This window comes from Bubalus kerabau, chromosome 1 (genome assembly GCF_029407905.1).
Source record: "Bubalus kerabau isolate K-KA32 ecotype Philippines breed swamp buffalo chromosome 1, PCC_UOA_SB_1v2, whole genome shotgun sequence".
NCBI lineage: Eukaryota > Metazoa > Chordata > Mammalia > Artiodactyla > Bovidae > Bubalus > Bubalus kerabau.
In genome coordinates this window covers 8,275,504-8,301,025 of record NC_073624.1, presented here as the reverse complement: position 1 = coordinate 8,301,025, position 25,522 = coordinate 8,275,504, and the positions used below count along the sequence as shown (strand labels likewise).

The 25,522-nt window shown below is 63.1% G+C and overlaps 2 protein-coding genes across 13 annotated transcripts in view; one reads left to right on the top strand and one right to left on the bottom strand.

Annotated features, from left to right (window-relative positions):
• The window catches only part of SGSM3 (small G protein signaling modulator 3), a 32,783-nt gene extending 27,500 nt beyond the window's left edge, over window positions 1-5,283 (top strand). For both annotated transcript variants that reach the window (XM_055566662.1, XM_055566668.1), the window contains exons 7-22: window positions 236-379; window positions 596-791; window positions 1,038-1,183; window positions 1,415-1,639; window positions 1,986-2,040; window positions 2,193-2,320; window positions 2,409-2,564; window positions 2,691-2,745; window positions 2,925-2,974; window positions 3,136-3,288; window positions 3,399-3,469; window positions 3,614-3,662; window positions 3,738-3,823; window positions 4,328-4,450; window positions 4,566-4,626; window positions 4,845-5,283. In XM_055566662.1, the coding sequence (XP_055422637.1) occupies window positions 236-379; window positions 596-791; window positions 1,038-1,183; window positions 1,415-1,639; window positions 1,986-2,040; window positions 2,193-2,320; window positions 2,409-2,564; window positions 2,691-2,745; window positions 2,925-2,974; window positions 3,136-3,288; window positions 3,399-3,469; window positions 3,614-3,662; window positions 3,738-3,823; window positions 4,328-4,450; window positions 4,566-4,626; window positions 4,845-4,925 (1,779 nt within the window). In that variant the 3' untranslated portion in view covers window positions 4,926-5,283. The remainder of the gene's footprint in view (window positions 1-235; window positions 380-595; window positions 792-1,037; window positions 1,184-1,414; window positions 1,640-1,985; window positions 2,041-2,192; window positions 2,321-2,408; window positions 2,565-2,690; window positions 2,746-2,924; window positions 2,975-3,135; window positions 3,289-3,398; window positions 3,470-3,613; window positions 3,663-3,737; window positions 3,824-4,327; window positions 4,451-4,565; window positions 4,627-4,844) is intronic.
• Window positions 5,284-5,409: 126 nt separating this feature from the next.
• MRTFA (myocardin related transcription factor A) overlaps window positions 5,410-25,522 on the bottom strand; it is a 207,448-nt gene continuing 187,335 nt past the window's right edge. For all 11 annotated transcript variants that reach the window (XM_055566620.1, XM_055566591.1, XM_055566611.1 and 8 more), the window contains 12 exons: window positions 23,829-23,884; window positions 21,328-21,403; window positions 20,496-20,657; window positions 16,874-17,049; window positions 16,279-16,410; window positions 14,064-14,329; window positions 13,383-13,554; window positions 11,095-12,309; window positions 10,618-10,713; window positions 10,138-10,290; window positions 9,813-9,873; window positions 5,410-6,772 (listed from right to left, as the gene is read on the bottom strand). In XM_055566620.1, coding sequence (XP_055422595.1) covers window positions 6,270-6,772; window positions 9,813-9,873; window positions 10,138-10,290; window positions 10,618-10,713; window positions 11,095-12,309; window positions 13,383-13,554; window positions 14,064-14,329; window positions 16,279-16,410; window positions 16,874-17,049; window positions 20,496-20,657; window positions 21,328-21,403; window positions 23,829-23,884 — 3,068 coding nt within the window. In that variant the 3' untranslated portion in view covers window positions 5,410-6,269. The remainder of the gene's footprint in view (window positions 6,773-9,812; window positions 9,874-10,137; window positions 10,291-10,617; window positions 10,714-11,094; window positions 12,310-13,382; window positions 13,555-14,063; window positions 14,330-16,278; window positions 16,411-16,873; window positions 17,050-20,495; window positions 20,658-21,327; window positions 21,404-23,828; window positions 23,885-25,522) is intronic.

Below are 25,522 nucleotides of genomic sequence, written 5' to 3'. Positions count from 1 at the left end.
CCGTGAACCACGTGGCCTCAGCTGCACACCAGCTGGGCTCTCATCCCCAAGGGAGGAGGGTTAACTTTGACCCAGGGCCTGAGGACCCCCTCTTCCTGGGAGAGAAGCCAACCTGAGGTTTGCCCCACACAGGGGTCCCTGGCCTCCTCCCCGGGGGTCTCGGTGTCGGGGGTGCGGAGGCTGTGCCGCGGCAGCTGCGCCTCACGGGCTCTTGTTGTGGGCGGGCTGCCGGCAGATCGAGAAGGACCTGCTCCGCACCATGCCCAGCAACGCCTGCTTCGCCCACGTGAGCGGCGTCGGGGTGCCCCGCCTGCGCAGGGTGCTCCGAGCGCTGGCCTGGCTCTACCCGGAGATCGGCTACTGCCAGGGCACGGGCATGGTGAGCACAGCCTGGGGTGACCCACCTCACCATTGGGGTGGGAGGCGGGGAGGAGAGAGTGGCGGGGGCGTTGGGAGGAGGGAGAGGGCCGCCAGGTGCCTGAGGCGGGCACATGGTCTGTGGCATGACGCCCACAGAGGCCACCTTACTCTGATGGGTCCCCCCGACAGTGTGTGGAGACCTGGGTAGATGCCCCTTGTCCCCCTGCCCTGCCAGGTGGCTGCCTGCCTCCTGCTCTTCCTGGAGGAGGATGACGCCTTCTGGATGATGTGCGCCATCATCGAGGACCTGCTCCCTGCCTCCTACTTCAGCACCACCCTGCTGGGCGTGCAGACGGACCAGCGCGTCCTGCGGCACCTCATCGTCCAGTACTTGCCTCGCCTGGACAGGCTGCTCCAGGAGCACGACATTGGTGAGGGCCCGACCCGCCTCTGCTCTGGATCCTGGGGTCCCAGCTTGGGCTTAGGTGCCGCGGGTCTGAGGCCTCAGGACGTGGCCAAGGATGGCACCTGGCAGCTCGGGAGGGAGAAGGGGGCGTGCCCCCCTGCGCAGCTCTCTTGCTCTCTGCCACCCCGCCTCCTCCACAGCTCGCGGGCCTGGGGGACGCCCGTTCTGGCGGCCCCGTGCCCACCGCCCCTGCCCCGCCGTGTGTCCACAGAGCTGTCGCTCATCACGCTGCACTGGTTCCTCACGGCCTTCGCCAGCGTGGTGCACATCCGCCTGCTGCTCCGCCTCTGGGACCTGTTTTTCTACGAGGGCTCCCTGGTGCTGTTCCAGGCCACGTTGGGCATGCTGCGCCTCAAGGTGACGGCCCAGCCCCGGCGTCAGAGGTGGCTCCTTGGCAGCCCCGCAGGGCCGGCCCTCCGCCTCCCTGGTCCGGGTCGCAGCCTCCTGCGGCCTGAGCACCGGCCCATCCAGGGAGCGGGGGTGTCTCTCAGGGGCAGGGCCTCCTTGTGCTCAGCTTGACCATGCAGGGAAGTCTCCCTGGTGGCTTGGGTCCTCCAGGCGGTGACACCCGCCCTTCGCCTGGCCCAGGAGGACGAGCTGATCCAGTCGGAGAACTCGGCCTCCATCTTCAACACGCTGTCAGACATCCCGTCACAGCTGGAGGACGCGGACCTGCTGCTGGCGGAGGCTATGCGGCTGGCGGGCTCGCTCACCGCCGTGGCCGTGGAGACCCAGCGCCGCAAGCACCTGGCCTACCTCCTGGCCGACCAGGGCCAGCTCCTGGGCGCCCCCGCCACCACTGGCCTCTCTCAGGTGGGCGTGGGAGGGAGGAGGCCCCGCTCACCTCCGCCCCTCAGCTCCCAGGGCCCGGCCTGGCTGGACCACCGCTGTGGAGGGACCACCGCTTTGGCCTTGGCACGTCTCTGCCAAGAGCTACCCTGTTTGGGCGTAGGATAGACCCAGGCTTGATCTGACCCTCAGAGCTGGCGTCAGAGGCCACGTCAGAGAAGGCAGCATGAGTGAGATGCTGGCCGGGCCTCCTCCTGTGCTGGGGTGCCATCTGGCTGCTGGGTGCCCAGCCCCGCTGACCTGACTTCATGCCCACAGGTGGTCTGGGTGCTGGGTGCCTGGCCCTGCTGACCTGACTTCGTGCCCACAGGTGGTCCGCCGCAGGACTCAGCGGAGGAAGTCTGGCATCACATCGCTGCTCTTTGGTGAGAGCTCCGTGCTTGTGGCCGGGCGCTGGGCTGGGCTCTGAAAGTGGGGTGATGGGGGTGATCAGACTCACACCCCATGTGGACTCTGCCCTTCCTTGGAGTCGGGATGGGGCACGGCCACGGCTGCCATTGGTCTCTGGGCCTCGTAGGGGAGGATGACCTGGAGGCGATGAAGGCCAAGAACATCAAGCAGACGGAGCTGGTGGCTGACCTTCGGGAAGCCATCCTGCGTGTGGCCCGCCACTTCCAGTGCGCGGACCCCAAGAACTGCAATGTGGTGAGTCTCGGGGCCCAGCCCTGGGTGCAGGGCTTGACCGGGCCCCGCTGCCCTGGCCTGAGCAGTGGCCTTTCTGCCGCCCTGGCAGGAGCTGACCCCGGACTACAGCATGGAGAGCCACCAGCGGGACCACGAGAACTACGTGGCCTGCTCGCGCGGCCACCCGCGCCGAGCCAAGGCCCTGCTGGACTTCGAGCGCCATGACGACGACGAGCTGGGCTTCCGCAAGAACGACATCATCACGGTGAGTGGGGAGTGGGCGCCTTCCCTTGGCAGCGGGTGGGGTGGCCAAGCCCTCGCCTGGCCAGAGCTCTGACCCAGGACAAAGCTGGGCAGCTGGAGCCGAGCTTCCCACGCTTTTCCTTGGCAGATCGTCTCTCAGAAGGACGAGCACTGCTGGGTGGGCGAGCTGAACGGCCTGAGAGGTGAGGCCTCCGTCTGGTCCGTGTCGTGCCGGGCCGGCGGGAGGGTGGGCCAGGCCGTGAAGCTGCGGCGGCGCTGGGTTTGCTCAGTGTCTCTGTCGCCCTGTGTCCTCAGCCCCGTGGAGGGTGGGAGACCTCAGGACGCAGAGCCGCGCGCCTCACGGGCTCTGCTTCTCCCCCAGGCTGGTTTCCAGCCAAGTTCGTGGAAGTCCTGGATGAGCGGAGCAAGGAGGTGAGCGCGCACACGAGGTGGGCCTGTCCCCGGGGGCCATGCCCCTTCTACCCCAAGGCTGGCGCCCTCCTGGCCCCAGGCTGTCCCCCTGGGCGTGTGGAGCGCTTGTGAGGATGGGGAGGGGCTGGCTGGGGCCCTCAGACCCCATCCTCCCCCCTCAGTACTCCATCGCGGGGGACGATGCTGTGACGGAGGGGGTCACAGACCTAGTGCGAGGGACCCTCTGCCCGGCCCTCAAGGCCCTATTTGAACACGGACTGAAGAAGCCTTCACTGCTCGGGGGCGCCTGCCACCCCTGGCTGTTCATCGAGGAGGTGAGTGTCCGGACCCCGTGGAGCTGGTGGGGAGGTGACCTGCTCAGCCGGACTCTGTGGCTCTGACCTGGTATCTACCCTCGGGTCGCTGACACTCACCGTGCCCCCAGGCAGCGGGCCGGGAGGTCGAGAGAGACTTCGACTCCGTGTACTCGCGCCTGGTGCTGTGCAAGACGTACAGGTAACCTGGTGCCTGCGTCCTCCTGCAGGTCACCCTCTCGGCAGCCTGGGGCCCAAGCCCTCCTGGCAGCCTGGGGCCAGGGATGGAGGGAGGGCGTGGCCCAAGCCCACCAGGGCGGTGTGGGCAGCTCTGGTCCCCCCTCAGGTTGGATGAAGATGGCAAAGTCCTGACCCCAGAGGAGCTGCTCTACCGGGTAAGGGGGGCCGCGGGCGGACTGGCCTCTAGGGTGGGCAGCTGGGGACACCTGAGTGACCACTGTGCCCCCCAGGCTGTGCAGTCTGTTAACGTGACCCACGACGCCGCACACGCACAAATGGACGTGAAGCTCCGCTCCCTCATCTGCGTGGGGCTCAAGTGAGTGTGTGCGCCCCCGTGAGCGGGGGCTGTGTGTGTGTGCGCGTGCCCCCACCGGGGGCGGGGCTGAGCTGGGCGACGGAGGTGGGCGGCGGCCAGGGTGGCTCCGGAAGATTGTCCTCCAGTGTGAGACCAGCCACCGCTTGGCAGGGAGGGGCACTGGGGCTGGTGAAGCACTGGTTCCAGTGAGGTGAGCGGTCAGGGCTCACCGGGGACCTGGCTGCAGGCTGAGGGATGCCGGCCTCCAGCGGGCCAGGCTGAGCGTGGGGTTTCTGGACTTGCCACTAGGCAGAGGGGCGGCGTCCAGGCCGCGCTGACCTGGGGGCGGGGGCCCCCCCGCGATGAGCTCAGAGCATGCCGTGGGGCTGCTGGCCAGCGAGCAGGCGCGTCACAGGCTGAGCGACCAGCAGGGCTGAGGGAGGTGGTGACGGAGCCTCAGACGCAGGAGGGGCGGTGAGAGGTCGGGGGCACGGGCCTCTGAGCAGGTGCCCTCCCTGCCCCTAGCGAGCAGGTGCTGCACCTGTGGCTGGAGGTGCTCTGCTCCAGCCTGCCCACGGTGGAGAAGTGGTACCAGCCCTGGTCCTTCCTGCGCAGCCCCGGCTGGGTCCAGATCAAGTGTGAGCTGCGGTGAGGAGACCCTGGGCTCCTGCAGGCCCAGCCCGGGGTGTGGGGGAGGTATGGGGGGGTGGGGGTGTGGGCTGAGCCTTGCCAGCGTCTGACAGCCCCCCCCTTCGCCCTCCAGGGTCCTCTGCTGCTTCGCTTTCAGCCTCTCCCAGGACTGGGAGCTTCCTGCAAAGAGAGAGGTGGGTGGTGGGGCCTGCCTCCCAGGGGACTGTGGCGGGTGGGGCAGGCTGGCATCGGTGCCGGGGGCCGCCTCCCCCAAGCGTTTCCGGGTGGCCGAGGCCTGGGGGAGGGGGCGGGGTCCGAGTACTGGCGCCACCTGCAGCGACCACCCTGGCCCTGCCACCTGGCTTCCTCGCCGTGTGCCCAGCAGCCATGACAGGAGGGCTGTCTCGTGCAGGAGGAGAAGAAGCCCTTGAAGGAGGGCGTCCAGGACATGCTGGTGAAGCACCACCTCTTCAGCTGGGACATCGACGGGTGACATGCTCCTCCAGGGGCCCTGTCTCACCCAGGCGCCGACCCCCCCCCGCCCCCCACAAAGCGAGGAGAGAACGGCCGGCCCTGGCCAGCCCCAAGCTGCAGGGTCGAGGGGAAGACAGGCTCCAGCGTTCTGACTGGGCACCGTGGTCGGGGGGGGGGAGGCGGTGGTCAGAGTGGCAGAGGAGGGCAGAGGGTGGCAGGAACAGGCGGGGGTGCCCAGCTCCATGGTGCCGACCAAAAACCTCGTGAGGGGGTGGCGCGCCAGCTCTGGGCTGTCAGGTTTTGCTCAGGAAGAGGGTGGGGTGGCTGAAGGCTCCTGGGCCTCCGTGATTTATAAATAAACTCTTGTCTTTGAGAAAGCACCTCCCCGTCTCCCATCCAGCCAGGGCTGGGAAGTGGTGTCAGGGTCACAGCGTGGACACCTGGGACCCAGCCCTACCACCCACGTCTCGTCTAACGTGGATTGAACGACATGGACCAGCAAGAGGTGTTTTTGTTTTTATTTTAAAAAGTTCACACAGCTGTCCCACCTCCGGTTTTGGTGACGCCACCCCTAGTCCCGTGGATGACCGTGAGGGGCAGGCGGCGGCGGCGGCCAGAGCCTGAGGGCCGTCTCGGGCTCCCCCGCCCGGGCCGTGGTGGCTGCAGTGAGGCAGCAGACGGAATGTGGGCAGGAAGCGCCCCGCCCTCGTGGCACTGATAAGGAGCAGGAAGCAGGAGGGTGGGGCTCAGGCTGTGGCGAGGTGGCTACACGTCAAACACAAGTGATGGGCGGGGCCGCGGTGAGCCCCGCCCGGCCCTGGGAGCGGTGGTCTCCAGGCCCTTGCGTGTGCAGAAGGCGGGGGCGGCCTCATCCACCCCCGCCGAGATATGTGTATACGTATGGCAATATATATAACAGAGGTATGTACACCTGTACAGAAACTGCCACCAACCACACATGGCTGCACTACACCAAGACACTAAGATGCAGGGAGCCCCTCCCGGGAAGCCTGGGACGCTGGTGTTGGCGCCGCGAGGATGGTGAGGTAGAGGCCCAGCCCGTGCCCCCTCGGAGGAAGAAGACACGCGGGCTCTGGCTCTGCCTCTGCCTCAGCCCCGGGCCTCGCCTCCTGAGCAGACCGCAGCCAGCAAGTGCACCCCGACCTCACAGAAGGAGGTCAAATAGAAAAGCCCGGCCCGTGCAGGCCTCCCGGAGCCCGGGGTGGGTCCCGGCACCGCCTCCCTGGAGCAGGCAGGGCCTGTGATTGTCAGGACTTCCGGCCTCACGGAGGGGCGGGATGGGGCTGGAAAGTGCCGGGCGCCCCAGAGTTCTCGGGGCCTCTAGCCCTCCCACCCCCCGGAGCTACAAGCAGGAGTCCCAGTGCAGCTGTAAGTCGTGGCCGTCGAGGAAGTCCGTGGAGAAGAGGCTGGGGGCCGTGGTGCTGAGCGGGGCCAGGCTGAGCACCGGCCCGCCCGAGGACAGCTCCAGCCAGTCCATGCTGTCCAGGTGCCCGTCAGCCAAGTCCAGGCCCACACCGCTGGGCTCAGGCGCAAAGTGCAATTCCGAGGTGTCCATGGGGGATGGGGGGTGGTCCAGGATGGCGGAGCTGCTCAGCATCTGGCTGTGGAGGTCGTCGATGAGGGAGAGGGGCTCCGGTCCCTCGTGCCCGCCAGTCAGCAGCGGCAGCCCTGTGCTGCTCTCCAGGAAGTCCTCCAGGCGCCCAGGCAGGGCCGGCGAGCCCGACGGCAGCGGGGCAGCCTGAGGGAGCTCGGCCACGGGCGAGGGCTGGGCGGCCAGGGGCGAGCCGCAGGCTGCTGTTGGGGGCGCCTTCTCTTTCCCTGGCTCCTTGAAATCCGCTGAGATCTCTGCCAATCAAGAAAGCAAAGGGGCGTCAGAAGCCAGCCTGAGTGTGACCTGCAATTGGAGCTTCCCCTTATAGCACGTACAAATATTAATTCAAAATGGGTCAAAGATCTAGATTTAGGAGCCAAAACTATAAAAGAAGAAAAGGGAACATCTTTGTGACACTGAAGTCAGTAGTGATTTCTTGGTTGTAACACCAAAGGCATAGGCAAAGAAAAAATAAACTGGCCTACATAAAAACTTAAAACTCTGTACATCAAAGATCACTATTGAAAATGAAAAGACCATACAGCAACTATACTTCAAAAAAGTTAAGTGAAAAGACAAGCCATGGAATGGGAGAAAATATTTGCAAACCGTGTATCTGGGTAGGTGACTGATATCCAGAATAACTCCTAGAACACAACAAAACCCAACTGGAAAATGGACCAAGAAATCAAGACATTTCTCCAGAATATACACAGGCGGCTGTAAGCACATGAAAAAGTGAAAAGTGAAGTCACTCAGTTGTGTCTGACTCTTTATGACCCCATGGACTGTAGCCCACCAGGCTCCGCTGTCCATGGGATTCTCCAGGCAAGAATACTGGAGTGGGCTGCCAATTCCTTCTCCAGGGAATTTTCCCAGGGATCGAACCCCGGTCTCCCGCATTCCAGGCAGGCGCTTTAACCGCTGAGCCACCAGGGAAGCCAAGATGCTCAACACTAGTAATCATCAGGGAAAGACAAAAATTTGAAAGTAAGTGTTGGCAAGGATGTGGACCAACGGGAACCCTTGTGAGTGGCTGGTGTGAATGAAAATAGTGCAGCTGTGTGGAAAGCAGTCCTGCAGTCCCTCAAAACGTGAAAAGCACAGAATGACTGATCCGGCAGCCCCACCTCTAGGTGCGCGCCCCAAAGAACGGAAACGCGGACTCAGATACCAGCGCTCTTGACAGCGTTGTTCACAACAGCCAAAAGGCAGAAACAGCCAAAAGTGGATGAAGGGATAAACACATTGGTACTGACACCATGGAACACTATTCAGCACAAAAGAAATTCTGGTAAAAGCTGCGACACGGAAGAAAACCTTGAGGATATTATGCTAAGTGAAGCCAGCCAGAAACAAAAGGAGAAATAGCGTATGACTGCACTCACACAGATTTAGAACAGTCATTCACAGAGACAGGAAGCAGAAAACCGGGGGGAAACGGAGTTAGTGTGTGAAGGTGACTGTCAGCACGGGACGACGCAAGAGCCCTAGAAACGGAGCAGCGACTGCTGCACAATGATGAAAATGAACTTCATGCTGCTGAGTTTGCACCTTTCAAAGATGATTATGATGGAAAACCAGGTTCCATATGTCTTATCCCAATAAAAAAAAAATTAATGCAGAAACCAGGCTTGCTCCTTGGCCCTCTAGGTCCTGTCCCAACTGAGCGCCAGACGCCCAGCCCCGCTCCCCGCCTCCTTCTCCCTCAGCTCGCCTGCGCGCCCCTGCTGCTGACGCCCTCCTCCACGGCCCTGTGGCCCTCTGGGGGCAAACAGCCCCAGCTTCCTCCTCTGCCGTCTCTTCTTCTCGGCTTCCCACAGCCCCTCTTCTGGCAGCCCTGCCCTCCCGGAACCTCAGCGCCACCCGCCTTTATTAGAAATGCACCCCAGGCCCCTACTGCAGATCCTGCAATCCAGGGAGTCTCCCCGAGATCAAAACCAGTGACCTCGATTTTTTTGTAATTGAGGTAAAATCCACCACATTAAACTGTCCAAGCTGATGAGCCGTTGCTCTTCCTACTGACACAATTAAATCCCTCAGGAGAGAAGCTGCCTATTTCTCTGCCCACGCAGACACGCCCCTGGGGTCTCCTTCGCCTCCAGACCACCAGCTCGTCCCACCAGCAGGCAAACATGCCTCCTTTCCACACCCACCCCTTTGCAGGGGACCTCCTGCAGAGAGCGGTCTAGACCTGCTGTCTCCCACAGCCCAGCCTCTCCAACCAGCTTCAGGCAGGCTCTGGCCGCCGACCCACTATCCGGGCTGAGGTCACTGGCGGCCGCCACCACGGCCCGGGGCCAGGTCTCGGTCCCCAGCTTTCCTGAGCAGCACTCAGCGGCCCTGGGCCTTGATCCTCTTGAGGGTGCAGCTCCCCTTCTGCCCCCTGATCAGCCTCAGCAGCTTGAACCACCACCCCTCCCCACCGCCACTTCCTCCTCTCTGCACACCCAGCCTCACCGCTCTGAGTGCCGTCAGGACACCAGCAACCCCCTGACTCCTGCCTTCAGCCCAGACTCCCCTGGCCTGGCCTTGTGGCCCCTCCATTCAGTCTAGGGACTGAGGCGCCCACGCCCCGGGGCACTCACGCTGCTGCTAACACCAGGCCCCTGGCTGCCGTGTCCCCTGGCCACACACCTAACTAAGCCACAGGAAACTGAACTGGCGCTCTGCGGACACTCCTGGACTCAGCTCTCTTGTGGCCCCCCTCACACCCTGCTCTCCTGGATCATCAGCCTCCCAGTCTGCCCTTCCAGAGGAGCCACCCTTCACGCGAAGCTGTGCTATGGCTCCCAGCGTCACCTAGGGTCCCCGTGTCTCAGCCTGGCGCCCCCAGGCGTCTGGACCACCCACACCCGCTCCAGTCTGCCCTGCAGCGCTGAACAGCACCTGCCCAGCAACCCTGACCCCGACCACACCTCGCACCTGGGACCCTTGCCTCCCCTGCTTTTTTTGACGCTCCGACGAAGGACAGTTTGTCTTATTTCTCCATCACCTCCCCACAATAGGCTGCAAGCCCTGCTGAGGTGGGCATCTCTCTCTCACTGCCTCACCCTGGGCTGCGGGCACAGCGCCCAGGGCTCAGGATACAACAAACGTGTGCTGAAGATGCACCCCCACAGGGGGCCCTGCCAGCTTCTGGGACGCGTCTCACACGCTGCTGCCTCCTAAGTACTCACCAAGCCCCCCAGGCACTGTGTCAAGAACCAAACCAAACCCAATCACCCAAGCCCAGGCTAGAGACACGGGGCAGGCAGGAGGGCAGGGACAGGCAGCGTGGGGCCTCAACTTTACCTCCACTCTGAATCAGAATGTCAAACAGGTCATCCATCTGCTGGCTCGAGGAACCATTTTCCTGTGGGCCAAAGACCAGAAAAAGATGAAGACCTACAACAGGGAGCCCCAGCCGGACTCAGAGCACAGACCCTCCCGGCTCTGAGCCAGCAGTTAGGCCCCGGTGGGCTGCGCCCAGGCTCCTGCAGCCCACCCTCTCTCCTGCCCCGACACCCCATCTCCAAGGCCTCTTGGACCCAGAAGGCTGGCTCCAGCCAACCCCACTCCCACAAGACCCGGGGGACTGTGACCACCCACTCCGCGGGCCCCCGGCCACCCTCTTTACCTGCCGCCTGGGCTGCTGGCTCACGGCTTCCTCGTAGCCAGGCGGCTCCTTCTTCGGCTGAGAAGCAGGGGTCCCAAACAGGGGCTGGGGTGGGGGCTCCAGGTCCATGTGGCCTGGGGGGCCGGGAGCTGGAGACTCAGGCTGGGACAGGGGCTGAAGGAGGACAGAGAACCATGGCCGGCTGAGGGCGGCAGCCCGGGGCCCATGCCAGGCAGGCAAGGCGGGGAGCGTCCACCTCCGCCTAGGCCAGCGGGCGGTGCGGATGCATGTGCTCTCGGGGAGTTTCGTGGACACCCCTGCGAGGACGAGTGGCTCTCTGGGGTCCCAGGGCACAGGCAGGGGCGCCAAGCTGACCGCCCTTCCCCTCCCCAGAGCTTCTGCTCAGGGCCCAGGTCCCTTCCCGAGTCCCCAGGACCTGTCACCGGCCCCACCCCCCAAGCCCTGCAGGGCAAGGCTACACAAAGCCTAAAGCAGGCTTACCTTTGGACCAGGCTGAGTGGACGGTCTGGGCTGTGAGGGCGGCGGCAGCAGGGAGCCAGCTGCCAGCGTCACCTTGCTGGGAGACAGCTGGCCTCTCTGAGGGGAAGAGGGGCCGGGCTCCCATCAGGCCCCGTCCCCCCTCCTGGGCACACGCCACCCTGCAGCAGGGGCAGGAGTGGCCCGCCTGGTGGGGCCACAAACAAGCTCTGACACTAAGGGCCGCAGCCGGGAGCAGGCCCTCACAGCTCCACCTGCAAGGCTGGGGGTCTCACACAGGGGCCCCAACCTCCCCAACTCCCACGCAGTCTCAGCCCCGCGTGGGTGACCTCGGGTGGGCAGCCCTCGTTTAGGAGGGCTGAAAGGGACGATCCAAGGACATGAGCACAATCTGCCCCCCTGGGGGCACCTGTGAACCGGCCACTGTCACTGAACGCCCTCTCGCCCTCCTGCGGATTCTGTACCCCCTGCCCCAGGTACCTGCTGGGGGCTCCCGCTGGCCAGGCCAGGGCTGTCTGTGTTCTTCTTGGTCACGGTGAGGACAAGATGGGTCCCTGCGGAGTCAGTGAGGAGCGGGGGCGGTGTGACCCCCTTGACGAGGCTGGGGCCCTGTGGGCCCAGCAGCAGCTGCGAGGCCGGGGCTGGTTCAGGCTCTGGCGGCACAGCTTCCTGCTTCACCACCACGACCGGGGGCGCAAGGGCACACGCGTCTGCGTGGGGGGCGGCGGGGGCCGCGAGGCTGGGGCTGAAGGGGAGCTCGGGGCCTGGGGGCTGCCGGCTCAGCTGGCAGCTGGTGAAGCTGTTCTCCTGCTTCACTGCGGGGCCCAGAGTGACCAGGGCCGGGGCCGGCTCAGGCTCGGACCCCACAGCCTCCTGCTTCACCACCACAGCTGGGGACACCAGGGTGCGGGCGTCTGCGTGGGGGGCGGCAGGGGCCGCGAGGCTGGGGCTGAAGGGGAGCTCAGGGCCCGGGGGCCGCCGGCTGAGCTGGCAGCTAGCCAGGTTGCTCTCCTGCTTCACCGCGGGGCCCAGGGTGAGCGGGGCGGGGGCCGGGGTCGGCTGCTGGGCCCGCTTCTCCTGCTCCAGCTGCAGCCTGAGCCACTCCACCAGCTGCTGCTTCTGCCGGAGCATGCGCGTCAGCTCCTCTATCTGCTTGTCCTTTTCCTGCAGCATCTGGTCCTTATCCCGGCCCTCCAGCTCGGCCCGCACCCCCGGGCTCCGGCAGCAGGCCCCGGGGCGGGGGCCCTCCTCCTTCACAAGGACCTGCAGCGGCGAGGCCTGCAGCGTGAGCTGGGTCACTGGGGACGTCACCATCTCGCCAAAGCTGTCCCCCGGCGTGGAGTTCTCATCGCCTGTGCTGAGCAGCGACCGCTCTGAGGGGGTGGGAGACACAGGGGGCGTGGAGCCTGTGCTGCCGAACTTCACCACACCGTTGCTGGTCACCGTGGCCACCACCACCTCAGCCGGGGCCAGGCCCGCTGCCACCAGGGCGGGCCCCGTGCTGAGCCGGGCGGTGGGGAAGGCGACCACCACCTCGCCCGCCTTGGGCAGGAGGGAGGTGGCAGGGGCCTTGGGCGCTCCGGGGCTGGCAGGGGTGACCTGCTCCTGGTAGGCACGCAGGCGTTCAATCAGGTCTGTCTTGGTGCCTGAGACGGGCAGTGACCGCAACTTCAGCTCCTGCTTCAGCTCTGCCACCTGCAAGGGCACGGGAGTCAGGGCTGCCAGGGGGCGGGGAGCAAGACCAGCTTCCAAGCACTGGGCCTCGTCTGTCTGGGCCCCACCGGCCACTTCAGACACACCAAGCCCCAGCCCTCCCACACCCTGGAGAAAGAGGCCTGCTTCTGCTGCCCCTCCTCCCTGTCCTCGCCCCTCAGCTGGGCAGGACATGTCCTCAGTTGTCTCCAGCCCCAGCCTGTGCTCAACCAACACTTGAGTGAACTCACTGCATCTTACAGATGAGAAAATTGAGCTCAGGACAGTGAAATGACCCCTTGGGGGTCATACTGGTGATGTCATGGTGGGCAGAGCTAGGAGTGAGGGCCGGGTCTCGAGGACACCGAGGCCCGTGTTCAGCTCCTCGCCCAAGGGCTGTGTCTTGCTGGGACCCGGGTCATGACTAGGAGGGAGCAGGCTAGTCCAGGGCACAAACTCTCGAGGGAGAATGTGATCCATCCCCCTTCTGACCAGGGCAGAGAGCGCGGGCCAGGCCTGGGCATCTCCCACTCCCAAGGCCCAGGACACAGTGGGGTCGGTGCCCCAAGTGCGGCCGCTCTCTCCTAGGTGGACGCAGCGCTCACAGAGCAGGTTCAGCGAGATGTCAGGAGCCATGAGGAAAGGGCAGTGCTGCAGAGGAGCCCTGACCTGAGCCCTGGCTCGACCACCACCTGGGCCTGTGACCTCGGGCAAGCCTGTCCACCCCCTGCCCCAGGCCTTGGCCTGCTCACCCTGAAGCCAGGGTGACATCCCCGTTCCTTACACTGCATGGGAGGCTGGGAAATCAGAGGCACACAAGTGCTCGGTGAGCCCACGCCCGGGATGAACACCAGCTGGCGTCTTTAATGACAACAACCATGATGAGCAGAGCCAGGCGAGCCTCCAGGCAGGCTCCAGGTGCCTCCGCTGCAGGAGACCAGAGTCCAGAGCCCCGCTCTGCCTTCCGTGGCTATAGTCCCCAGCCGGCCACCTTCCCTGCCTAATGCCAAGCACCTGACGGCCCCACGAGAGGCCAGGCTGGCAGCAGCCAAGGCCACCAGGGCGTAACCACCTACCTTCATGTCATCCAGGTTGGCGGGCAGGGCCCCCGGCTTGCCTGTCAGCGAGGTGCTGTTCTGTCGGACCAGCCCACTGGGTCCAGGGGTGCCCGAGCCGGAGCTGCTGCTGGTAGTGGAAAGGCTGCGCGTCGGGGCGCCCCCAGCGCTGCCCAGAGCCTCCCCTGCCGGCCTGAGAGGAAGAAAGCACAGGAATGAGCCCATGCCAGGCGTCACCCTCGGCCTCTGCTGGGCCAGCTGGAGAGGGGCACAGGGAAGGGCCCTGCTCCCAGACCACTCCGATGGGACAGGGACCCAAGGGTCCCTGACAGTCCAGGGTCACCCACACATCACCGAATCACCGATCACCAGGCCTGTGGGCGGGCAGGGTGGCACCTATTTGGGTGGGGCCTTGAGTGGGCGGGATGGCACCTACTTGGGCAGGACCTGTGGGCAGGCAGAGCCCGTGGGCGGGCAGGGCCTGTGAGCAGCAGGGTGGCACCTACTTGGGCAGAGCCTATGGGCGGTGGGGGAGGCCCATGGGCATGGCCTGTGAGTGGGCAGGGCGGCACCTACTTGGGTGGGCGGGGCCTATGAGTGGGTGGGGCGACACCTACTTGGGCGGGGCCTGTGGGCGGGCGGGGCCTGTGGGCGGGCGGGGCCTGTGGGCAGGCGGCCCGTGAGCGGCAGGGCGGCACCTACTTGGGCGGTGCGGGCAGGATGGTCTGGTAGTTGTAGTGCTGCTGCTGCTGCTGCTGCTGCTGCTGGTTGAGGATCTGCAGCTGCAGGAAGAGCTGCTGCTGCTGCAGGATCTTGGCGTAGGAGGAGTCCATGGGAGGAGCCCCCTTGTCCTGCTTTTGGTCCGGGGGGATATACTGGTGGTACTTGAGCTTCTTCACCTTTGGCTTCAGCTCCTTGGCCTTCTTGCTGCGCTGTGACTTCTCACTGGCAGACTTGGGTTGGCTTTGCTGGGGGCGTGAGACAGAGGGCACCGTCAGGGGCCTGGGCGTCTCCTGTGAGGGCTGTGCGTCCACCCTGCCCTGCCAGATAACACCCTTCCCAAAGAAGAGGCCTCCTTGGTGCCCAGGAGGGGGCGAGGGCTGATGGGGGCGCGGTGCTGTGACGTGCCCTGCTCTTCACAGAGCTTCCAGCAGGAACAGGACACGGGGTGAAAGAGACTGGCGAGAACCCTGCCTTGCCAGGAGCCGGCGTGTCTACTGGAAGATGAAGAAGCGGCTCAGCGCAGTCAGTGGCTTGAGGTCACACAGTGGCTGTGATCTTGCCCACAAAGGAGCCGAGATCCAAGCCCAAGACTCCAAAAGCTCCTGTTCGTGCACCCACAGCCGGCACACAGGGCGGCCTCCTGCTGGGCCTTGAGGGTCCTCTGGGGTGAGGGCGGGTGGAGCTGAGTGGGGCATGTGAGCAGGGAACGGGCCGGGCAGGACCAAGAGGGCCTCGCAGCATCTGCACAGAGACCAGCAGAGGGGAAGAGCAGAGACTCCGTGCGGGGTCAGTGGGAGTCTGGTTAGGGGGCCGTAGGGACTGACAGGATGAGGAAAGAGGTGACCAACTAGGGGAAGAAGGGGCAGCAGAGCTGCGGCAGCCGAGCAGCTACACGGTTCAGGGTTCTGAGCTCTGACGGCAGCCCCTCCATGGTGGTGGGGAAGAGGGTTGGGTGGCCTGGGTGTGGAGAGAGGGGGAGAAAGCGAGGGGCCGCTGGGGCCAGAGCGCACCCCAGAGGACGGACAGGGGCCCGAGGAGAGGGCCCAGCAAGGCCAAGGGTGTGAGAAAGAGGCCGAGAATGGCCCAGGAGCACCTCACTGAAAGGGAGGCAGACAGGGAGCCCAGGGAAGCCACCCAGAGAAGAGAGCGACCCAAGCGGTCAAAGGCAGCTGGGGCTCCTCTGCAGGAGGGTTCACAGCGGGGCTGTGGAGCCAGAGGCCGAGGCGCTTCCAGAAAAGAGGAAGTTAGATAAAGACACACACACGGTTCTCACAGAGGAGAGGTGGGCAGAGGCAGGCATGAGACCTGTGACAAGGGGCATGTCTGGGGGAGGAAATCTGGGGGAAAACCTCAGATGTCTGGGCCAGTCGGGAACGGACCACAGAGACAAGGAAGGTGCGGCTGGCTGCCTAGGGAGCGGCCAGGAGCCATGGGGCACGCGAGCTCCGCAGGCCGGGAGGAGCAGGACCAGGGTGGGGCGCCAGCCCAAAGGGACTAGGAGCACCTGGAGACACAGAGAGGGCTCGGCCAAGGCTGTGAGCAGCGGGAGAGGAACGTGGGTGGCCTGAGACTCCAGGCCAGGGCCTACGCGGAGGGACTTCAGAAATCAGTCAAGCGCAGAAGCAAGTGGGGCTGGAAGGAAGGGCCCCTGCCCAGCAGGAGCGAAGCACAGGCTGGAGGGGGCAGGCAGGGCCAAGGCCCCAGAGGCTGAGGCAGGAGACTCGGCTGGGCGGGGAGGCCCAGACGCTGGCTCATGGTGCTGCTGAACTCAACCTCAGGATCCAGCACCGAGTCCCCGTGCAAAGGTGCCCGTGGGTGTCTCATGGGCTGAGGCTAACTGGGGCCCCTCAGGTATTTCACATCAGGACTCGGAGAAAGAAAATGAAGACGAACTCCCAGCACAGCTGGCCAGTGACCATGGGCCACCATCTCGCTACTCGATCCCCTTAAGGTCTCACGAGGCCGTGCATGGGGCGGGCAGGAGTGACAGCCTGCCCTGCGCTCAGTACACTGGGGCCGTGACTGCGGCCCCTGTCCACGGAGGGAGTGAGCAGGCCGCCTGTAGCCCCGTAGTGACCTTTGCTGGTCCCTGACCAGGAGGAGAGGGTGAGCACCCCCACTCCGACACTGTCCCCACACTGGAGTCAGCGAGGCATCAGGGGCGGGGGGCAGTGGGCTGGGGGTCTGTCTGTACCTTGATGAGGGTGGGGAGGGGCTTGGCGGCGGGGACCGTGGTTCCGTTGGTGAGGCTGGGAGGCAGAGGAGGCTGCTCTGCCAGGAACAGTGTTTCTCCGGACTCTGGGCCCACGGGGAGCTGAGACACAACCTGGGAGAGAGATGGGGACGTGAGGACACCCCAGAACCTGCACCACCTCCAGGCTCCAGCTGGTGCTGCAACCCTTCCTGGTCCGCCCGGAGGTGGGCGACTGTCACCCCCTCTGACGGTCGTACCCCCTCTGATGGTCGATGTTGAGGGCAGAGGAAGGAAGGCTGAGAAGAGCAGCCTCCAGGGTGGCAGCGGGAGGGGGGACTAGAAAAGGGGGAGCAGAAGGTGGAGAATGTGTCACGGACCTGCACACACTCAGGAAAGGCAGCTGTTCTGCACGAGGGGACACAGGGCGGCAGGGAGGCCTCCAAATGTAACTCCAAAGGCCCACTGCCAACACCCTCCACCCGAGCTAGCAGGCCAGCACCTCCCGGCTTCCCTGCCCCACCTGGCCCCAGGGAGAGACCTCGCAGGGGCTGCTCCAGCAGGTCTGGGCCCCGGGGGAGTGGAGGAGGAAGCTCACCTGAGCGGGGGACACAGAGGTGGCACTGGGCGGCGGCTCGCTGACTCGGGCTTCCAGGGGCGACGGCACCGAGCCCTGGGACTCGTGGCTGGCGGGCTGCTCGGGGGATAAGGCATCGCTGCTGTCCTCGTCGAAGGACGAGCTGTCTGCTACCTTCGGGTAGTTCACCTGGCCCACTGAAAGCCAAGGCCCGGGTGAGACTCCTCGGCTGAGGGCCCTGTTCCCCAGCCAGAGGCTGTCCTCTCGCCCTGCGGGCAGCAGGAGGAGGCAACTGGCAGCTGCCCTGCCTCTTGTACCCAAACGAACTGGAGGAAAGCTCGTCCTCACAGCCCCAAAGTGAAGGCCAGGAGAGCCAGTCCTACCGGCCCTCACGGTGCTGCCTCGGCAGGAGAGGCCTGACTGCTTGCCCGCTAGGCCCCCTCGCACCGCCACCCTGGAGGCTGCTCCTCTCAGCCCTCCCATCTTCGCCCGTCCTCTGCCCTCTAAGACAAGACGCACCCGTGTTTGGTCTTCACGGTGAATGTCTGCCCTCCCTCCCAAGCCTGTCGCCGCCTCCACCTCCTGTTTCCTGGCTGTTGCAGGCACTATATTTCCACCCCGGGGACCCTGCGAGGAGGGCTGAAGGAGTCGCGAACAGCTATGGGGGTGCAGCTCCTCCCCTGGGCTGCCTGACTCCCTGAAGACCAGGAACAGACCACTCTTCAGCCTCTGGCAGTTGTGCAGGTAGAGGGCAGGGCAGGGCAGAGGAGGGGAGGAGGGCCGCCTGCTCGCCCAGGTGAAGCAGGGCCAGTGGCTCTCAAAGCCCCAGGGCCCGGGGCAGCGAGGCCACCACCCGCCCTCCCCCCTGTGAGGGCACAGGGCCTGGAGGCCTGTGCGCCCGGGTTGGGGGGCCTGGCGTGGGAATCCCAGGCGCAGAGGGAGGGGAAAAAGGGGACGGACAAGCACGGTGTTTCAGGACTCCTGTCACAACCCCGCGGCCAGCACGGTCAGAAGAGAAGCGTGGCACGAGCCACCGTCCACACAGAGGAACCAGGCGCAGGGGTGAGTGGGGGCCACACCACAGACGAGGAAGAGGAACAACCTGGAGCGCTCCCCCTCCAGGGCCGTGACCCGAGGACACGGGAACCTGGACAGGAGGCCCCTGAGCTTACACCCCCCCCCCTCCGCCGCAACCTGCCAGGGTGGCCCTCCTGGCCCCCCTCACCTGCCCTTGACTGGAGCTCCGAGGGGGCACAGCCTCCTGACCACCGTGTGCCTCCTGCCAGCCGCTCGAGGCCCAGGTTCCTCCCCTGGCCTCCCACTCCCAGAGAGGCGACCACCAGGACCAGGGAGTGGACAGAGGAGCCTCGGGTCCACCCCAATTCAGTCCAGGGGTCACTGCAGGGTCCTGCCCTGAGGGAGTTCACAGTCCAGGCTGTGGGGCACAGCCAATGCTTTGCTAGACGGAAGCCTGGATGCTGAGGGGGCCAGGCTCAGGGAAGACTTCTGGGGCTTTTACACAACTCTTCCAGGTCAACTGGAAGTAGGTGTGTGAGTGTTAAGCGCCTGAGTGTGTGGGGGAATCTGCGGTGACAGGGACCATCTGCAAGGCCCCTCCCGGGCCCCCACCCTCAGCAGGCTCCCCAACCTCTGCCTCCTCCTCCCATCCTCCCACCTCCACAACCTGCCCGTGACGCATCCTCTCAGCCCTAAACCTGCCCGCATCTCAGCCTAAATATCCTTCCTGACCACCCTACCCACTCCTCTTGAACAACGGATGACATCTGCCCCCTGCCCACCCCTCCACCTCATGACCACTGCTGGAGAACGGCCCTTTCTCTCCAGCCACCAGTGACGATCTCGCTGCCAAACACACCAGCTTCCCAGGCCTCCAGGCCACTGCTCACACTGCCCCTCCGCCTGGAATGGCCCTCAGTACCTGCTCTACTCGGTGCATGGACTCAACCTCCAGGCTGACCCCAATCATGCGCATCAGCCGTGCAACCTCCCCGCCCCGCCGCCCTCCCCGTCCGGCTTGGACGAGCCCCGGCTGCCTGGCCACGTGCCCACCGTCCTGCGCTGTCCACAACAGCAGGGCCAGCTGCTCTATCATGAACATCACTGCCAACGGCACAGCCCTTTCCCGAGCCTCCCCAGGCAGCTAGGACTGCGCCAGGCGGAGCCTGTGAGCTCCCGGAAGGCAGGTGACTCGGATCCCAAGTCACAGGGCCCGGGCCTTTCTCAGCAGGCAGCACCACCTGTGCCCGGGAGCAAGAGGCAGACGTCACTGGTGCACACCACAGCCTTCTCCCGGCAGGCCGAGCCCGTGCAGGGCAGCAGCCGTGTGTTCTGTGTCTGTGATGGCCAGGCTCACGCAGGCCTGGAGCCCGGCCAACTCCTGGCAAACATTTATCAGATCTGGGATGGCGGGAGAGTCCAGACTGACCTCGGCCCAAACACTGGCCGTAACTAGGGGCTGCGGCAGAATGTGCTGGAGATCTGGGGGGAGCACACTGACATGAGAGGCTGGATGGCGCCACTGACTCAACAGACCTGCGTTTGGGTGGACTCCGGGAGTTAGTGAGGGAGGCCTGGCGTGCTGCTGTCCATGGGGTCGCAGAGTCGGACACGACTGAGCGACTGAACACTGACACAGGCGAGATGAACACCTGGGCGAGGTGGGGAATGCAGGGAAGAGGGTACTGAGACCCCCAGCTCAGCCCACCTCTGCACTGGTGCAGGTGAGGCCCAGACCTGCCTCTGCTGACCCGGGCCCCACCCGGCCTGCCTTGAGCCAACCCTGCCCAGAGACCCAGCTCACACTTATGGTGGGAGCACTCCAGCTGCCTCCCAGGCCAGATCTCAGGCCCATAGCAGCTACAGAAGCACGTCTGTCCCCTCACCGCGGCGGTGAGGGGATCAGGGGCGCACGCCTGACCGTGGCCACAGGGCTCTGCAGCGCCCCCTGCCCCTTCCTGACACCCCCCTTCGAGGTCAACGTGCAGGTGTTCCTCCTCCCCCGCAGACACTTCAATTCCTGCTTGGCCTGCACCCCCACCTTGGCCTCACCTCCTCTGACGCCAACCCCCACCATCGGGGCCGGGCCGAGTGGCCCTCGGTCCACTGGGGCCTACTTCCCTGCTTGGGTCTGCACTTGGGCTTGAGCTCTGTAAGGACCAGGGGCGTGGTCCACCTCGCAGGGCCGTGTCCACGCACCTAGCCCGCCGCCCAGGTCTGTCGGCCTTTGTAAGCGAACTATCTGGGCAAAGGGTCAGGCTCCCAGAGGGGGCTTCACGAGTGAAAAGCAGCAGCAGGCACGGTTTCTAGTTCTCGGCATCTCCACGTGCTCGTGCACACCAACCCTCACACCTACCCACCTTCTCTGAGAAAGAGGGGCGACCCCTGGGTTCAGAGATGGGGAGCGGACGGAGGCCTCGGTTACTGGCTTAGCTGTTCCGGCACGGCGCCGATCCATGGGGCCATGGGCACTGACCCAGGCTCGCATGACCCGTTTGTCAGGTTCTGGTTCTCCACGCCTCGGCTCCCCCGCCCCACGCTAAGCAGGAAGTTAGGGAGCAAGCAGCCCGGCGGCCCTCCCCCTGCGCCGGCTCGCGGGTCCATGCAGGGAGGCCTGGCTCCTCACCAATGATGGCCTCCTTCAGGCTGGACTCCACGGGCAGGATATTCTTCTCCACCAGCTCCATGGGGCCAGGCCTCTGCGCGATCTTCTCATTGAGGTCATCTGCCAGCCTGGCTCTCTTCAGCTTCAGCTGCTTGGCCTGGAGGGAGGGCTCAGCCGAGGTCTCTGCATGTGGGAGAGGGTGGAGGAGGATACAGGGGTGAGCGGGCTCTGCCCTGAAACCCCAGGGCACCTCCCCTTCCTGCCAGGGAAGGAGCAGAGAACAGCAGAACCAGGCAGAGTGGGGGACCCGGTGTGAAGTTTCACGAGGACAGAGGGAGGGGGCCCCACTGAGGACAGTGTGTGGTCACACCCAGCCGTGGTCACTAGGCACAGCAGGCCCAGACGACGGGGCTTGCTGCAGGGGACAATCTGCCTCCCTGCTCTGGGCCTCGGTGTCTTCCCCCTCAGTGGCTTCCTGCCACGTGCAGGGTTCAGACTAGGAAAGTCTTCTTCCAACTCCAAAGTGGGTTCTAAACCAAACAAAAAATGGATAGACTCAAGCCCAAACCTTTCCTTCCCTAGAACGAGGAAAGACGTGTGTGGGCGGGGGCAAGCAGAGTTTGTCTGGGATGACCTCGCTTGTACTGCACAGCTGCTGGAGTAATACCGAGTAAATGCACGAATGAGTGGAAGTAAATCACGCTAGAGACAGATCTGGGGGAGAGGACTGCACACCCCGTTTTTGTGAGGAATGGGGGCAACGAGAAAGAGTGAAGAAGCAGCGTGGGTGGCGCAGGGTGGAAACAGTGGGCAAGAGGGCCTGCATGAAGAGGCACTTCCCAGCCTAACACACCTTCCAAAATGTGCATTCTGACCAGCTCCGATCTCTCCGGCCGGGAACGGATCTTCCGTTTCAGGTAGTCCTCTGTCTGCAGAAAAAACACACCAAGCAGCTCTCAGACGCAGGTCACAAGCTTAAGGCCTGGACAAGACCAAAAGGCAGCCGTGGCTTCAGTGGGTGACCTCGGCCGCCCCAGGAGCCCAGCCTGGACACTGCTGGGCCCCGAGGCCTGGGGAGGGTGCACCCACTCTCAGTGCACCTGCTGAGGGCTTCGCCCACCTGTGAGGACCGTCTGTCTCTCTGAGGCTGAACTACTAACATATGTTCTAATCTTTCACTTTTATTATCACAAAAGTAATATGAGTTCATTAAAGAAAACTTAAAAATTAGACAACAATAAAAAAAACATGTAATTATCCACTGTTAGTACTTAGGGATATTTGTTTCTAGTCATTCTTCCATGCAGAAGATAGGTTTAATTTTGCAGAGCTCTAATCATACTGAATATAACTTTGCATCTTATTTCAAAATCTTTGGCACTGCCCGACACCACAGCATTTTCTGTTCACTCTGAACTAATTTTGATACGTGGTGTCATGGTTCTAGTTCCTTAAAGTCTAATGTCCTCATTTCTGCACTTATGAGACTCCAGGCAAATTAAACCATTTCCCCGACAGTCCTGGAGCCAGCCCACTACCCAGCGCTCCTGGTATAATGTGTATGTGACCCTGGATCCGTCTCACTCTAGAGCCTGTGTTCTTAAGCTTTGCACCAGAATTTTCCAAACCATCAGCCAAGATCATCACCTCTCCTACCCAGCACATGTTAGGAGAGGACAGGGCAGGACGAGACAGAGCAGAGGCAGGTAGAGTAGAACAGGATGGAGAATAAAGTGGCAGAGCAGACGTCACGCCTGCAGCAAGGTCAAGACTTGCTCCCTGGCCTGGCTATGGCCCTAGCCCTGTGGTGCCGAGCTCCCAGGAGACGGCTTATGGCGGCCGTGGGCTCAGGGCCTGTCACCCATCTGTGGTGGGCAGAAGTGCTGCCCTGGCTGCTGGAGAAGAAAGCACAGCAGACTCTGGCCGGAGCCGGTCTTCACGGACAGCAGCGGGAGGAGGCCCAGGTACTGAGGAAGAAACAGCTGGAGTCCACAGACCAAGGTTTCACCCTGGCTGCCACCGACTAGCTGGACAAGTTAGCTAACCTCTCTTAGCTGCATCTGTTAAGGTGAAGATAGACGCCTAATTCATAAGAGCTGCTGCCGCCGCTAAGTCGCTTCAGTCGTGTCCGACTCTGTGCGACCCCACAGACGGCAGCCCACCAGGCTCCGCCATCCCTGGGATTCTCCAGGCAAGAACACTGGAGTGGGTTGCCATTTCCTTCTCCAATGCATGAAAGTGAAAAGTGAAAGTGAAGTCGCTCAGTCGTGTCCGACTCTTAGCGACCCCATGGACTGTAGCCCATCAAGCTCCTCTGTCCATGGGATTTTCCAGGCAAGAGTACTGGAGTGGGGTGCCATCGCCTTCTCTGCATAAGAGCTGCAGTGAACCTAAACACGAAAAGGACAGAATTGCACCTGTCAACTAGCACCTTTTCTAATCAGGTCACATTTACTCCTTGCCTTGGAGAAGCAGGCCAAGAAGTGGCACCAAGTCTTAAGACTGGGTGGAAGGTGCGGGCAAGGCCATTCCTTGAATTCCCTCTTCCTCCGGCCAGCTAACAGTGCACCCAGTCACTCCTTTCGTTCCCAGCACCCAGGCCCTCATTCTTCCTGCTCACTCTAAGAATTCATCATCATTTTCCTTAGAAATTGGTTAAAAATAAGATAAAAACAGAAGACCGTAAGGTGAGCCCTGGAGGTAAATGATTCAGTCTCTGACAGAGCTGTGGGTCCCGGGCAGCCTGTGAGCCTCCATCAGGGGAGGTTCTCCTCCCTTGTCTTTTACATAAAAGAAAAAGTGCCGGGCCGAGACGGGGAAGCACGCTCTGGCCACTTCCCCATCTCCACCCACGCCAGGCAGCAGACTACCCCTCTAGGCCCCTGGGGGAACTGAAACCGAGGGGGACAGAGCAGCAAGCAGGTGCGGCAGCGTGAGCCGGCGCCCAGGGCCCAGCTTCTGCTTCCACGGCCTCCAGTGGACCCTGGCTGCTCAGGCAACAGGGAGGTCTCCAGGCCCACCACTCAGCAAGCTTTCCCGTGGCCGGTGTTCATGTCCTAACAGCTGCCAGAGGCCAAGTAGAATTCAAGTTTGGAAAATACCAGTGGTCTCCAAACCCAGAGGAGGCTGGCGCCCATGACACACCCTTAGATGTACCAGAGGAGGACGGTCATTCTGATCACAGTCCGAACCTTCATGCTGGCAGGCACTGGGGCGGGATGAAGCGGAAAGGCAGAGCTTTCTGTTTAGAACCGTGAGGCTGGGGCTGACCGGGGACCACGCCAGACCGGGGGGATGGCAGCAGCACAGTGGGTTCTGGCGGGGCTGTGGGGCCTGGGAAGAAGGATGCCTTACCCTGGCCCGCTCCAAGCTCCTTCTCTGCTCGTGAAATGCAGCTGGACTTTTCAAAGCTGTTGGGAGAAGAACCGTACAATAATTACATCAGAGTGAAGCGTCGCGTCTACTGCTGCAGTTTACAGTGGAGAAGGCATCTTTAATTCAAGTTCACTTCAGCAGCGCTATTCACATCGGCTGATGGGAAGGACAAGGGGGCGCCTGAGGAAGCAGGCATCTTTACGGCTCAGCTGCCCCATCACTACAATCCTGGCGATTTCATTCTCATGGGGAATGGTTACTGCTAAGGTGCACCCATGGAACGTAACCCTAACACAACCCTTACGGAGCCACCGACCCTGGAAGATGGGGACACAGAGTACCCCTGCAAGCCAGGCGCCCCCACTGTCCTCCTTTAACCTCATCAGGAACCACATGACCAAATGGTGTGACTGAGGCAGCTCAACCAAAAGGACGCATGTCCTCTTGGTGCCCTTTCCTTCTTCGGTTCAGCTGGTGGTAATAGTGCTGCTAAAATTAACTTGCATTTCATCCTGAAGGACTAAAACCTTCAGGGGGCTCGTATGGCTGACTGCGGTACACACAACCAGCGGCTGACCAGAAGGCCCCCCTGGAGCCCCGTCAGGGACCTGGCACTATTCTGGGGCAACCACCCCACGGGCCACAGCTCGCCACTCGGCAAAGCATGCTGGGGGCAGGGAGACCAGAATCAGACCCTCTACAAAGCAGCACTGTGAAGCCAGTTCAGCAAATGATGAGTGGGGATACCCTGAGCTTGAACAGGGAACGGATGGCCTGGCTCACTTCAAGAAATTCACCAGACGGGGGTCAGTTTCAGTTCTGCCGCCCTACGGTTTCAGAGCAGCTGTGAGACGGTGTGGAAGGGGCTGCCGGCTGTGGTGGGAGAGCAGGGTGAGGAGACGCTAAAAGTAGCCAGAGCACAGACTTGACCCCATCCTGCTGGGGCCCCTGCCCCCCGCCGCCCCACCCCACCCCGGGCTGGGCCTCAATAGCAGCCGAACCAGAAGGAAGTGCCAAACGTCCCCGCAGTAATTTTTTTAAAAGCATCATTTTTGAAAGGTCACCTGAGAGCACCCCACCTCCTAAACAGCAGGGGGAGCTCTAGACTTAGCAAATGATGTCTAAGGAAAACCAGCACACAGGCTCCCTCACCAAGCTCCCAGAGCCCGCCCAGCTCCGGTCTGAAGGTCTGGGCATCTCTGCGGGCCAGCAGGCCAGCCTGCATCTGCTTCTGCTGAGTACAGCTGGTGCAAGTCCAGCATCAGCCTCCAAGAGCCCTGCTGGGCGCGGGGTGACGGACAGCAGGGCACACACACAGCCCTTGCGGAGGACAGTAAGGACCGAGAAGCAGAGGGAAACTCAGCGTCTGCCGCCCCGCCCCCAGCTGTCCTTCTGCCTTCTTCTCCTCCACAGCTCATCGCTGTCTGACACTCCGGAGGATTGCACCAGTATCTTTCTAATTTACTGCCAGCCAGCTCCCTCGGGCACGGCAGGGGCCCGTGTCCTGCTTTCCTCCCTGAAGGTAACCCCAGAGCCGCCAAAGGCACCCAGCGTGTGGCTCATTTGGTGATCTACTGGCTATTCCACGTGGAATGGACATACAGTTGTACCCTGGTGACAGAAAACCGGAGGACTCTGTGAGCTCTGAACTTTCCCTTGAGCAGCCAGGATTA